We start from the raw sequence: 15,712 nt of genomic DNA on the forward strand, positions 1-15,712 counted from the left end.
ACCAGGCAGTGAATTGAAGCAGTATATAGAAATAAAGACCTCCAGTAAAGGTAACCATATGGGTAATTATAAATGACAGTGCTATTGTATTTTTTGGTATGTAGTTCCACTTCTTATTTCTTAACAGGTGCTCAAATGCAGAAGCATAAACAGTAATGATAAACCTATGATTTGGGACATACAGTGTAGCAAGATATAATTTGAAACAAGTACAAAAAAAAGTTGGGAAGATGGAAGGGATAGGAACTGTGTATGCTTGGGCTATTGAAGAAACCAACTGGTTTCAAATAAAAAATGTTTGTTTTTTTATGATGTTAAGTTTTAACTGCATGGTGACCACAAAGAACATATATGAAAAATGCACTCAGAATACAGAAAGCTCCTAATTCAGCTGTTAGGTTTTTTCTGTATTCACAATTTCACATATCTATCTTTCCACTCCATCAATCCATTGTATTTTTTATACATTTCAAAATAAATTACAGACATCCATCAATACGTCAGCATACACTTCATTATTAAGTATAGTCTGTGCATTTTGAGAAATGTATACAACTGTGTAATCCAACCCAAAATACAGAATATCTCCATCACTCCAGAAAGTTCCCTTATGCCCCTTCCTAGTCAGTCCCTGCCCCACCACTGTGTTTTCATGATGAGTTATTTTTACATGTTCTTGAACTTTACGAAAAATGGAATCATACAGTATGTACTCTTGTGTAAGTTTTCTTTCCCTCAGCATATTGTTATTGCAAATATTACTAGTTCTTTTTTATCTTGAGGTAGTAGTCCAATTCATGACTGTGCCACAGTTTGTTTATTCAAAAAATGTTTATTCATTCCTTTGTTTACAAACACCTGGACTTGTTTGTATCTTTTGGCTCTTACCAAATACAGCTGCTAAGAATGGGCTTTTTGTAGACATGTTTTCATTTGTCTTGAGTAAATAACTCAGGGCAGAATTGCTGATTTATAGGGTAGGTTTATGTTTAGTTTTAGAAGGAACGCATTTTCCAAAATGTACCATTTTATACATCCACCAACAGTGTATTAGAGTTGTGGTTGATACCTTAGTTTTAGCCATTCTGTGGTATATAATGGTATCATTGTACTGCTTTTTTTTTAATTGCTGTTTTATTGAGATATAATCACATAACATACAAAGTGTACAATCAGTTATTCACAATATCATCATATAATTGTGCTTTCATCACCACAAACTTTGAACATTTTCATTACTCCAAAAAATAAAATGAAAATGAAAATTAAAAAGAATATCCAAAACATCCCATTCCCCCTCCCCCATTGTTCATTTATTTTTTAATACAGTTTAATTGAGATATATTCGCACACCCTGCGGTCTTCCACAGTGTACAGTCATTCACAGCACCATTGCACAGTTGTGCCTTCATCCCCAGAATCGATTTTTGAACCTTTCCCTTACTCCAAAATAAAAATAAAAGCAAAAAAGTACACCAAAATCTTTTGATCCCCTCCATCCCACCCTATTCTTCATCTGATTTTTATCTCCATTTTTCCACTCATCTGTCCATACAGTGGATAAAGGGACTGCAAGGCACAAGGTTTTCACAGTCACACGGACACACTATGCAATCTACATAGTTATACAATCATCTTCAAGAATCAAGGTCACTGGATTGCAGTTTTACAGCTTCAAGCATTTCCCTCTAGCCATTCCAGCACACTAAAGATTAAAAGGTGATATCTATATAGCGCGTAAGAATACCCTCCAGAGGGACCTCTTGACTCCATTTGAAATCTCTTAGCCACTGGAACCTTATTTTGTTTCACCCTTCTTCCCCCTTTTTGTCAAGAAGATCCTCAGTCTCACAGTGCTAGGTCCAGGCTCATCTCCAGGAATCATTTCCCCTGTTGTCAGGGGGATTCACACCCCTGGGAGTCACGTTGCACATAGAGGGGAGGCGGGCATGAGTTCACCTGCCGAGTCAGCTTGGGAGTGGGGGTGGGGCTACATCTTAGCAACAAAGAGGCGCTCTAGGGGGGGACTCCTAGACACAATTATACGTGGGCTTACCCTCTCTCTTGCAGCCATTGTACTACCTTTTAAAGAGTCTTTTGAAGGCTGATTACAACATGATCCAGCACTTAGAATTCTGTAATAATTATTAAATCTTTATTAATCTACTTTGTTTCCTTTTTCTCTTTTTAACCAATCCTCTCAGGTGGCTTCTATAACTGGAGTAGAGTTTTTGGCTAATGTGACTTCCAAATTAGTTTAACAAAACTCAACCATAATGCAGTATTTGGAATCCAAAAAATTTAATTGTGTATTATGCAAGCCCGTGCTTTCTGAAATTAATGGAATGACAAGATAAGCCTCCACAACTACCTGAGCAGTAGTTTTGGTGGTCTAGCTGTACAATCTAAAACTACCTTTCATTGTTACAGATGTAGTTTGGTCACAATTCTGTGTCCTGTGGTTGACTTGGACTTCTAGCAGCAATTCTAGAAGTTTCCAGGTTGATTGGCTTTTTATGTCATTGATCTGATTACAGGAGATTGGACAGAATATTGAGGACACATAGAATCGCCTCTTCCTCCCCAGTTTGTCCTGAAACATTGCTTCCTCTTTCTCTACCTGGCCTTGCCCTCCCTTCCATGACCTCCACCTACTCTTGTTGTATCCAAACTTACATTATTGAGGGGTGCTGTCATAAGAATTTCACTGTAATTAAGAGAGTTCTTTAAGGCATCATATTAGGGTATCTGTCTTAGTTTGCCAGGGCTGCTATAAACAAGTTACCAGAGACTAGTTTAATAACGTGAATTTATCGTCTCTCCCTTTTGAAGGCTAGAAGTCCAAAATCCAAGGTATCAGCTTTCTTTGAAGTCTGTAACGCTGGTGGTGGCTTGCCAGCAGTCCATAACTCAGAAGGAGTCCTTCTGCCTCCATTGGCCATTTATTTCCTTCTGACCCTTCCTACTAGTCCCCCTGTGTACAAGTTTCCTCTGCTTATAAGGACTCCAGTCATACTGGATTAAAGCCTACCCTGATGTAGTTTGATGTCATCTTAGCAGGATGTTCATAGTTCCCACTTACAAGTGAATTCACATCCACAGAATTAAGTTTAGGACTTGCATATGTTTTGGAGAGACATAACCCAGTCCGTAACAAGGTATAAGGAGAAAAAATGTAAGATTATCTCCATAGATTCTGAAAATGCCTTTAACAAAAGTCAATCCCCATTCTTTATAAAAACTCTTTTAGAGAGGGAAAATGGAAGGATATTTTCTTAACATGGTAAAATATGCATATACCTTGATTCACCATCCTACTTGAATCAGAAAACCCCGCTGGAGGCATTCCCATTAAGGTCAACATCAAGACAGGAATCTTCACTTATAATTTAACATTGCATTGATGGTTATAGGCAATCGAATTACTAAACTAGAGACAGCAAAATTGGAAGCATAAAAATAGGGGAAGAAGAAATAAAACTCACTCTTTGCAGATGACATGATAATATCCCTGGGAATCTTAGAGAATCAATGATAACTCCAACAACGAAAGAATTTCTCTAAGTTAGATAAAATTAACATCTGAAAACCAAGGGCATTCATATACATAAATAACAACAGAGGAGGTATAATAAATGGGAAAACCCCAATCACAGTGTGCATTGAAAGGATAAAATTAAAATATGACCATTTTGCAACCCCCAGTTAATTATTTATTGCACATCAACAGAAAGGCTTTTTGGAGCTGATAAAACATAATTATACAACCAAACAACTCAGTAGATGAAGTTGGGGAATGGTCACTCTTGAGACTTAAGTTACTAGATTGGAAAATCGAGTAAAATAAATCCTCAGAACACAGAGCAAAATTAATAGGGGAAGGGTCATGGGAGAAAAGATAAAAGATGTAGTGAAAAGATCCAGGAAAGCTAACAGATCTAACATGTGAAAAACAGTTACTTGTATGAGAAATTAAGAGGAAGAAAAAGAAACAGGTTGAGGATAGGCAATAATTATATAAATAGAAGAAAATTTTCCTGAGCTTAAGAAAATTATAGTCTGTCAATTGTGAAACTCAGCTCCAGGTAAATTTATGAAAACAGGTAACGCAACCTTTAACATATATTGACAAAATTCCATAGCTCTCAAAGTAACAAGTTATCTGCAAAGAAATATTGTCATATTGGCATTGGGCTTCTTCTTATTTCCAATGGTGGAGGACAGACTACTGAGAGAAAAGAACTGCAAAATAAGAGCCCTGTACCTGGCCAAGATATTGTTCATTTGTCAGAGTAAAAGAAGGATATTTGCAGACATTTAAGGATTGAAAAGTGTATATATGTCTGTATATATATATACATACATATATATATATATAATCTGTGTGTGTGTGTATATATACACACACACACACATATTTAGATTTTCAAAAAAGAAATTATGGAAGGTTAAACTGAAAAGTAATAGAAGTGGTTACCTAATATGAGGGGATGAAATGGGATATATTTTAATTGTTAACAATCTTTTTGAAAAACAGTCTAGACACAGCTAACAATATACAAGAGTTCTTATCTTTTTTTTTTTAATTCAGTTTTACTGAGATATATTCACATACCATGCAGCCATCCATGGTGTACAATCAACTGTTCACAGTACCATCTTGTAGTTGTGCATTATTCACCTCAATCTATTTTTGAATGTTTTCCTTACACCAGAAAGAATCAATAAAAAAGAAAAAGAAAAAAAGAACACCCAAATCTCCACCACCCCCAGTCCCACCCAATTTTTCATTTAGGTTTTGTCCCCATATTTCTACTTGAACATCCATACACTGGATAAAGGGGGTGCAATCCACAGGGTTTTCACAATCACACAGTCACCCCTTATAAGCTACATTGCTATACAGTCTTTTTCAAGAGTCAAGGCTACTGGGTTGGAATTTGGTAGTTTCAGGTATTTACTTCTAGCTATTCCAATATATTAAAATCTAAAAAGTGTTATCTATATAGTGCATAAAAATGTCCACCAGAATGACCTCTCAACTCCATTTGAAATCTCTCAGCCACTGAAGCTTTATTTCGTTTCATTTGACATCCCCCTTTTGGTCAAGAGGATGTTCTCAATCCCAGGATGCCGGGTCCAGATTCATCCCCGGGAGTCATGTCCTACATTGTCAGGGAGATTTCCACCTGTGGGAGTCAGGTCCCACGTAGCGGGAAGGGCAGCGAGATCACCCGCCAAGGTGTCTTAGTTAAAGAGAGAGGGCCATATCTGAACAACAAAGAGGAACTAAGGGGAAGACTCTTGGGTACGATTATAAGCAGATTTAGCCTCTCCTTGCAGCAATATCATAGGGGCCAGCCCCAAGACAGAGGGCTCAGCACATCAAGCTGTCAGTCCCCAGTGTTTGTGAGAATATCAGCAACAATCCAGGTGAGGAAGTCCAACACCTCTGCATTCTGCCCCAACTCTTCAGGGGGGCCCTGAATATATATTTTTATTCTCCACCCAAATTACTTTAGGGTGTGTTGCTGTTTCATTCTAATCTATACAGACCCACCATAGCTCAGTTCTTATTCAAAGTTCCATGTAGTTGTAGTGTTTGAACAACCTGACTGTAGAAGTTATATTGTTTAGAAAATATACATCCTACACCAAATAAACATCTCTTCCCTTGGTCTCACATGGCAGTTGAAGTTTGAACACAGGCAGTTTCAGCTTTTACCCTTTGGCCCAATTTGCTCTAGTCTTAACCAGATCCACTTTATTCATATCTCTAATTGAAGTCTGGGTTCTATTTCAATCTTTTTTTTTTTTTTTTTTTTTTTTAAACAGTTGCTGTAGGCTTTAATACTGATATTCGTATCTGCCTAGCTCTAGCTCTGAGTTTCAGGTGTAACACAGATACCTATTGTTCCAGGGACCAGTCAGGTTATACATTAAGGGATCAACATCTCAGAGTTTGGAGATGCTATTACAATTCAGGAATAGATTTGACTGCTGTAAGAGCTTACAATCTGGGGACCATTATGATAATCATTTCCCTGTTAGGCTGTGCTGTAAGATTTAATTCTGAGTTTACACATTGTGTTTAGATCATATTGGTGAGGCATTATAATATTTGCCTTGGTTTCTGACGTACTTCACTCAACATGCTGTCTGCAGGATCCATTCACTTCCTTGCGTGTCTTGCAGCTTCACTCGTAGTTGCTCGATATTCCACTGTATGCACACATCACAGTTCACCATTCTGTTCCTCAGTCGTTGCACCCTTAGGCCCCCTTCACCCGTTGCACATCATGAATACTGCCTCCATAAACACCAGTGTGCAAATATTCATGTCTCTGCTCCTGGATCTTCCAAATGCATACCCCATAATGAGGTTGTAGGATCTTACGGCCCCACAGACTTAGCTTCTTGTGGAGCTACCACAGTGACCTCCGGAAAGGCTACACCATTCTGCCTCCTCCTCAACAGTACGTAGGTACATCCCTCTCTCCATGTTTTCTCCAGCAGTTTTACCTCTATTTATATTTTTTCCTACCAAATTAGAGATTCATTCACATAGCATGCAACCATCCACAGTGTACAGTCAGTTGTTCATGGCATCATCACATAGTTGCGCATTTATCACCACAGTCAGTACTTGAACATATTGATGATTATGAAGAAGTGTTTTTGTCTTTTTGTTTTTTTGTTTTTGGTGAATAATAAAAATATAATAAAAAGAAAAAGAAAAATGTCATACAATACAATAAAATAGTAAGGACAAAAAACAATACCACTGCCAAGAATCCCTTATATCCCCCTCTCATACACATTTAACTTTGGTGTATTACCTTTGTTACATTTAATGGAAGCATATTGGAATGTTACTGTTGACCATAGACTCCAGTTTGCTTTGATTATGTTTTTTCGCAAATACCATCCCTTTTTCAACACTATACATGGTTGACATTCATTCTCCCATGTGTGAGAACATTTTTATATTTGTACATTTAGCAACAGTCATGGGCCACTCCAGTTTTTGCCAAGTTACACAGTCCCAGTCTTCGTCATCTATCTTTACCTCTGGTGTCATACATTCCCCTATCCCACCTCCTTCAGCTTTACTCACAGACATCTTTGTTCCATGTACTTACAATATTGTGCTACCATTACACAGTATTATGTTATCCATTTCTGGATCTATACAGTCAATCCTGCTGAACATTTCTGTAGTCCTTCAGCATCAAATGCCTGATCTCTACCTTCTTTCTATCTCCTGGTAGCCTGTGTTATCAGCTCTTAACTCTCAAAGTTTGCTCATTAGTGTTATTTCATATTAGTGAGACCATACAGTATTTGTCCTTTTGTTTCTGGCTAACTTCATTCAACATAATGTCCTGAAGATTCATCCACGTTATTATATTTTCCATGTCTTTGTTCTGTCTTACAGCTGCATAATATTCCGTCATGAGTATATACCAGTTTGTTTATCCACTCATCCGTTGATGGACATTTGGACTGCTTCCATCTCTTGGCAGTCGTGAATAATGCTGCAGTAAACATCGGTTTACAAATGTTCATTTGTGTCTTTGCTTTCAGTTCCTTTGAGTATATACCTAGCAATGGAATAGCTGGGTCATATGGCAAATCTATACTTAGCTTGCTGAGGAAGCTCCACACTGTCTCCCAGAGTTGTTGTACCATTCTCCATTCCCACCAGCAGTCAATAAGTGTGCCTCTTTCTCCACATCCTCACCAGCACTTGTAATTTTCTGTTTTTTGGATAATGGCTATTCTGGTAGGTGTGAGATGGTATCTCATTGTGGTTTTGATTTGCATTTCCCTAGTAGCCAGTGAGGTTGAACCTTTTCTCATATGTTTTTGAGCCATTTGTATTTCCTCTTCGAAAAAGTGTCTGTCCATGTCTTTTGTCCAGTTTTTAATTGGGTTGTTTGTCTTTCTGTTGTTGAGTTGTAGGATTGCTTTATATATTCGGGATATTAAACCCTTATCTGATATGTGGTTCCAAATATTGTCTCCCATTGTGTAGGCTGCCTTTTTACTTTTCTAACAAAGTTCTTTGATGTACAAAAGTGTTTGATTTTGTGGAGATCCCATTTTGTTCTTTGGTTGCTCACGCTTTTGGTGTAAGGTCTAGGAAACCACCTCCTATTCCAAGATCTTCATTACAGTGCCCTACGTTTTCTTCTGAGAGTCTTATGGTCTTAGCATGTATGTTTAGGTCTTTGATCCAATTAGAGTTAATTTTTGTATAAGGTGTGAGGTAGGAGTCCTCTTTCATTGTTTTGGAAATGGATATCCAGTTCTCCAAACACTATTTATTGAAGAGGCTGCTCTGTCACAGTTGATTTGGCTTCACTGCCTTATCAAAGATCAGTTGTCCTTAGATGTGAGAGTCTGTTTCTGAACACTCAATTCAATTCCATTGGTCAGCATCTCTGTCCTTATGCCATTACCGTGCTGTTTTGTGCACTGTAGCTTTGTAATATGCTTCAAAGTCAGGTAGTGTGAGACCTCCCACTTCATTCCTCTTTCTAAAGATATTTTTGGCTGTTCCGGGCACCTTGCCCTTCCAAATAAGTTTGATATTGGTTTTTCTATTTCTGCAAAGTAAGTTGTTGGGATTTTAATTGGTATTGCATTGAATCTATAAATCAGTTTAGTTAGAGTTGACGTCTTAATTATATTTAGTCTTCCAATCCATGAACACGGTATGTTCTTCCATTTTTTTAGGTCCTGTTCGATTTCTTTTAGCTGTTTCTTATAATTTTCTTTGCATAGGTCTTTTGTGGCCTTCATTAAGTTTATTCCTAAATACTTGATTCTTTTGGTTGCTATTGTAAGTGGATTTTTTTTTTTAATTTCTTCCTCTTGTTGCACATTACTTGTGTATAAGAACACTACAGATGTTTGTGGGTTGATCTTGTAGCCTGCCACTTTGCTGTATTCGTTGATTAGCCCTAATAGCTTTGCTGTAGACTTTTCTGTATTTTCTACATACAGAATCATGTCATCTGCAAACAGTGAAATTTTTACTTCTTCCTCTCCAATTTGGATGCCTTTTATTTCTTTTCCTTGCGTGATCTAGCTAGAACTTCCAGCACAATGTTGAGTAACAAGGGTGACAGTGAGCATCCCTGTCTTGTTCCAGGTCTTAGAGGGAAAGCTTTCAGTCACTCCCCATTGAGTACAATGTTAGCTGTGTTTTTCTTATATATTGCCTTTATCATATTGAGAAAATTCTCTTCTATTCCTATCCTTTGAAGTGTTTTCATGAAGAAAGGATGTTGAATTTTTTCAAATGTCTTTTCTGCATCAATCGAGATGATCATGTGGTTCTTTTGCTTTGATTTATTGATGTGGTGTATTACTGTAATTGATTTTCTTATGTTGACCCAGCCTTGCATACCTGGAATAAACCCCACTTGTTGTGGTGTATAATTCTTTCAGTGTGCTGCTGAATTTAATTTGTGAGTATTTTGTTGAGGTTTTTTGCATCTGTATTCATTAAAGAGAGTGGTCTGTAATTTTCTGGGTTTTTTTTTTTTTTTTTTTTGTAGTATCTTTGTCTGATTTTGGTATTAGAGTGATGTTGGCTTCATAGAATGAGTTAGGTAGTTTTCCGTCCTCTTCAATTTTTTTTGAAGAATTTGAGCAGGATTGGTATTCTTTCTTGAATGCTTGGTAGAATTTACATGTGAAGCCATCTGGTCCTGGGCTTTTCTTTTTTGGGAGCTTTTTGATGACTCACTCAGTCTCTGCTTGTGACTGGTTTGTTGAGTTCCTCTATTTCTTTTTGGGTCAGTGTCTGTTGTTAATGCTTTTCTGGGAAGTTGTCCATTTCGTGTAAGTTGTCCAGTTTATTAACATACAATTGCTCATAGTATCTTCTCATTATCTCCTTTATTTTTGCAGGGTCTGTAGTTATGTTTCCTTTCCCGTTTCTGATTGCATTTATTTATTTATATATTTATTTATTTTTGTTAGCCTAGCTAGGGGTCCATCAATTTTGTTGATTTTCTCAAACAACCAGCTTCTGGTTTTGTTGATTCTCTCTATTGTTTTCCTGTTCTCAGTTTCATTTATTTCTGCTCTGATCTTTGTTATTTCTTTCCTTCTGTTTGCTTTGGGTTTTATTTGCTGTTCTTTCTCTAGTTCTTCCAGGTGGACAGTTAATTCCTCAATTTTTGCTCTCTCTTCTCTTTAAATATAGGCATTTAAGGCAATAAATTTCCCTCTCAGCACTGCCTTTGCTGCATCCCAGAAGTTTTGATATCTTGTGTCTTCATTGTCATTTGCCTCGAGGTATTTACTAATTTCTCTCGTAGTTTCTTCCTTTACCCACTGGTTTTCTAAGAGTGTGTTGTTTAGTCTCCATGTATTTGAATTTTTCAGTCTTCTGCCTGTTACTTATTTCCAACTTCATTCCGTTATGATCTGATATAGTGTTTTGTATAATATCAATATTTTTAAATTTGTTGAGGCTTGCTTTGTGACCCAGCATGTGGTCTATCCTAGAAAATGTTCCATGAGCACTTGGGAAGAAAGTGTATCCTGCTGTTGTGGGGTGTAGTGTTCTATAAATGTCTGTCAAGTCTAATTCATTTATCATACAATTCAACACCTCTGTTTCCTTGTTGATCATCTCTTTAGATGTTCTGTCCATTGATGAAAGCAGCGTACTGAAGTTTCCAACTCTTATTGTGGAGTTATGTGCTTCTCCTTTTGGTGTTCTCAGTGTCTGCCTCATGAATTTTGGGGCACTTTGGCTTGGTACATAAATGTTTATGATTGTTATGTTGTCTTGATGAATTGACCCTTTTATTAATATATAGTGTCGTCCTTTGTCTCTTTTAATTGTTTTACTTTTGAAGTCTACTTTGTCTCATATTGATGTAGCTACTCCCACTTTTTTCTGGTTGCTGTTTCCATGAAATATCTTTTTCCAGCCTTTCACTTTCAGCCTATTTTTGTTCTTGTGTCTTAGGTAAGTTTCTTGTAGATAGCATATAGATGGGTCCTGTTCTTTAATCCATTCTGCCCGTCTGTGTCTTTTTACTGGGGTGTTTAATCCATTAACATTTAGTGTTATTACTGTAAGGGCAGTACTTTCTTCTGTGATTTTGTCTTTTGGATTTTATATGCCATGTCTTACTTTTTCCTCTCTCTCTTTTTACCCTTCCTGATACTGTTCATTTCTACACTCTTCTCTAAACCTCTTTCTTCTGTGTTTTCCTATCAGCCTGTAGCACTCTCTTTAGTATTTCCTGTAGCGCCGGTCTCATATTCACGAACTCTCTCAGTGTCTGTTTGTCTGAAAATATTTTAATCTCTCCTTCATTTTTGAAGGACAGTTTTGCTGGATATGGAATTCATGGTTGGCAGTTCTTCTCTTTCAGTATGTTAAATACATCGTACCACTGTCTTCTCGCCTCCATGGTTTCTGCAGAGAAATCAGTGCATAGTCTCATCGAGCTTTCCTTGTATGTGATGGATTGCTTTTCTCTTGCTGTTTTCAGAATTCTCTCTTTGTCTTTGACATTGGACAATCTGATCAGTAAGTGTCTTGGAGTACGCCTGTTTGGGTCTGTTCTGTTTGGTGTGCGGTGTACTTCTTGAATCTCTAATTTTCTGTCTTTCATAAGAGTTGGGAAATTTTCAGTGATTATTTCTTCTGTTATTCTTTCTGCCCTTTTCCCCCTCTTCTCCCTCTGTGAAAACCGTAACATATGTTTTTGCATTTCATGTTGTCGCTCAGCCCCCTAAGACTCTGCTCATGTTTTTCCATTCTTTCCACTGTCCTTTCATGTGTGTGAATTCAGATGTCTGGTCTTCCAATTCACTGATCCTTTCTTGTGCCTGTTCAAATCTACTTGTGTATCCATCCATTGTCTTTTTCATCTCCTCCACTATGCCCTTCATTCCCATAAGTTCTGTCATTTGTTTTTTCAAGTTTATGAATTCTTCCTTATGGTCACCCAGTATCCTTCTTATATCCTTCATCTCTTGCTATGTCTTCCCTCAGTTCATTGACTTGATTTTTTAATTGATTTAGATTTTTTTGAACATCTCCAATTAGTTCTTCCTTCAGCTCATTGAATTGATTCAGCATTAGTTGCCTCAAACCTGGATCTCAGTTGGACTATTAGTTTGTTCCTTTGGCTGATCCATATTTTCGTGTTTCCTAGTATGACTCGTTATCTTAAGCTGTCTAGGCATCTGACTTTCTTGATTAGTTTATTCTGGAGCTTGTTTTCACTCTTACCCAGCGTTTTCTTGTTGATTGGCTTTGTTCTCTAACCTTTGGTGTTTAGTTCAGCTTTATTCTAGACCTTTAACTTAGATTCTGTTTAGTTGATGAGAGCTTTTCACCTCTTGTTTTTCTGTTTCTAGCCCTGCCTCTATGTAGCCTTTTTGTGTGGTGATCTCCTCAGATATGGTCAGCCCCAGTCAGGTTTTCCTAGTCCAGAGAGGCCCAGGTCTCAGGAGGAGGGTATGGAGTTTCCTTGAAAATGAGACCCTCCTGTGAGGCCTTTAGACTCTGTGCTTCTCCTATGTTGTCCAGCAGGTGGCGCTTGCCAGCCCACCACTCCCCCACCAGTATAAGGAGGCAGGGAGCCTTTAGTTCTCCAGGTGACCCTAACCCAGTCCAGAATGTGGCTGACTGAAGCTAGTTAATGAATTCCAAACCCTGGGATCTGAGTTCCCAAAAGGGCTGGGAATTTATGGTGTTTAGCGAATGTTCTCCACCACTAGACTTATTGCTTTGTCTCTCAGAGCTATCTTAGCTCTGCTCTTGCCTAGGCCCAAATTGCAAGTCTTTGAGGCTTTCTGTAGTGGGCTTGGAGTAATTGTTTTAGAAAAAGAAAAAAATTTAAAAGTAAAAAAAGGAAGGGCCCAGTATGGATTATTTACAGTCTTTGCAGATCTAATGAGCTATTGAAAAGCTAAAAGACCAGCAATTGAGGGTGATTAAGGGGCAATCAAGAAAGCAGAGAAGCTGGCTTTTCAGACAAGGGCTCTCCCTCCCTGAATTTGCATATGTGTCTGATTCTGTTTGAGCCCTGACCTTCTCTGTATTATGTTCACCTGACTCCCAAAAGTCTGGTTTTTTTTTTTCCTTTTTTTTTTTTTGCTGTTTTGCTAGCCCTGGCTCCTCTCCGCTGGGCTGACTGCTGCCAGATTTTTCGATGTCTGCTCTCAGTTTATCTAGGGTTGCAGCTTTTGTACTCCTTCATGGTTCCCAGCACAGACGCCCCCTCCTCCCTTGGGATTGTGCCTGGCAGGGAGGGGCACAGGCTCCCTGGCTGTGAGAACTTTACAGATTTCGCCCATCTCAGCTGTTCCACACGTTCGTGAGTGTTGTATGAAGTTTGTCCAATCTCACATTCCTCTGCAGAGTACAGTCCACACAGTTCCTGGCTTTCTACCAATTGCCCCAGAGGAGTAACTACAACCTAGACCTCCCCACTCTGCCATCTTGCCCGGCCTCTCAAGAGTCCTTATCTTTTAAAGATACCTACTGAAGTATTTACGAATATAATGAAAAGATGAATGTAATGTACTTCAAAGTAATACAGGGGTAGAGTGAATGGAGTTGTGGATGGGCAGTACTGGCCAAAAGTTGATGGTTGTTGCAGCTATGATGGGCACTTGGGGGTTCAGTATAACATTCCGTTTAGTTTTGTATAAGTTCAGATTTTATCATATAAAGTTTTTGAAATTATGTATATCCCTTGATCTAGCAATTGCCCTACTGGAAATTTCCCATGTTAATTATAACACTGTTTTTAGTTGCAAAAAGAAAGACTTACCCGCCACTGAGGGATTGGTTGAATAAATTGGGTATAGCCCAACCATTGACTATTGTACAACCAGGAAAAAGTATGTCTTAATATTGCTAACTTGGATTGATTTTCATATGATGTTGATTGAGAAAAATCAAAAAGAATAAATTATTCATAGTACCCTGTTTTTGTAAAATGAACAAGTAGTTTTCAAAACCTACATTTGTGTTTGCGTATGTACAAAGGTTTGTGTAAGATTTCATAAGCTTGGAGCAAAATAGGAAAGAACGTATATACAAGGGTGTATACCAGGCTCTTAACACGGTATACATTATTAGGGAGTGGAGAGGAGGAGTGGACTCAGGTGAAAGAAAGGAAGGTAGAGCTGGATACGGTCATGTGATAATATTTTTGTGCACATAAATATACCAGGCTCTGAACAACATCTGGTGGTGTTCCACATCCCTGGTCATTTAATCCCTTATGTCCTTCCCTTCACAGCTAAACTTCCAGAATAACTTCTATTTCTACCTCTTCATTAAATCTATTTTTACTGATAACGCAAATTATCTTCTAGTTTCCAGATCCCTTAGCTGTATTTTACTGCTTGTCTTTTCAGTCTGTTGAATTTACCAAAGATGGCCACGGTCTTCTTCCTGATATTCTCCTGCCTTGGCTTCTGGGATATACCTCTCTCCTAGCTTTCATCCAACTCCCCAGACTGTTCCTTCTCACTTTCCTTTTGGAATATCATCTTCACTCTTCTTCATTCCCTGCCCACACACCCCTGTGTTTGTTTTCCCAGAATTTTACTTTCAGGCACTCTTATTATGCTACATATTCCCCTAGATAAAGCTCACCTGCACTCACAGTTTTAACTACCATCTATATGGTATCTCTCTCTCCCTGGCCATGATTTTGAAAAACAATGTTTTTATATGGTATTTTAATTCTGCTGTTGTTTATTATGGCTACAGATTATTTCATTTTGGTGGCTTCAGAAAACTTGCTGTGAAAAGCAGCTTTTGTTATAAACTTTCTATACAAAACTTTCCATTAGAAAGAAGTTCTGCTACAAGTTTTCCCATGGAAGAAGAAAGTTTATTTGAACTTACCTGTTTAATTAGAATGAAACACATTTTCTGGAATCTTTTTGATTTTCACTGATTTTGATTGTTTCATGTGTTCATCAGCTATGTATTGATTTTTCAGAATATTTATTTTCCACATGGTGAATGTGCCTGAATTATTGCTTGATCAAAGTCCCTCAAGGAATGATGCAAAAATCATCAGTAAGTATCATACAAAAATTTTGGAGTTGCTAGAAAAGACTGATGAAAATACCCAAAATTTGTTACTTAATTTACATGAGGTCCTTTACATGAGTTTATCAAACTTTATCCAATCTAAATCCAGAACTTATTAATAATTAGTGAAGAATTAATTTAACTGCCCATAGATGTTTTTGTGTATGAAGTCTGATAGCATTATTACCCATCAGGGTATATCATGTCATCCATGTGACAGATACACTTTAAGTGCTGCAATTTAGAAAATATAAACAAGCCTGTGAATTTCAGAACTTAGTAAGTTTGAAGTAAATAAAAAAGATCTTATAACAGCATGTAACATTCTAAATTATGGTTTATTCCATTACATATATATTACACCTTATGCCAATGCTACTCAGGGTAGCTATTCCACAAACTGTTTGCTACCGATCCGCAAGATAAGGAGCTTGTGCCAGAATATAAATTAATGTACAACGTCCTTCATCAAAAGGGATTGCTATAAAAAGTTTTTAGCTGAACGAAACTGTATACTTGGTGACATTATTGCTTTCCATTTTGGTCCAGGCTCCTTATTTCTTCACTGATCAATAGCAGACACTTTGCAGACTGACTTCAGTTCATAGA

General features: G+C 37.6%; 1 protein-coding gene across 4 annotated transcripts in view; it reads left to right on the plus strand.

The window, feature by feature from the left end:
• Positions 1 to 15,712, plus strand: part of ANKRD12 (ankyrin repeat domain 12) — a 158,336-nt gene that overhangs the window by 99,776 nt on the left and 42,848 nt on the right. Inside the window, exon 2 of one of the 4 annotated variants that reach the window (XM_037805912.1) lies at positions 15,009 to 15,088. The exons of the other annotated variants lie outside the window; for them this stretch is intronic. Within the exon in view, the coding sequence (XP_037661840.1) occupies positions 15,025 to 15,088 (64 nt within the window). The 5' untranslated portion in view covers positions 15,009 to 15,024. The remainder of the gene's footprint in view (positions 1 to 15,008; positions 15,089 to 15,712) is intronic. 4 annotated transcript variants of the gene reach the window in all.

Source organism: Choloepus didactylus, chromosome 16, assembly GCF_015220235.1.
Source record: "Choloepus didactylus isolate mChoDid1 chromosome 16, mChoDid1.pri, whole genome shotgun sequence".
Taxonomy (NCBI): domain Eukaryota; kingdom Metazoa; phylum Chordata; class Mammalia; order Pilosa; family Megalonychidae; genus Choloepus; species Choloepus didactylus.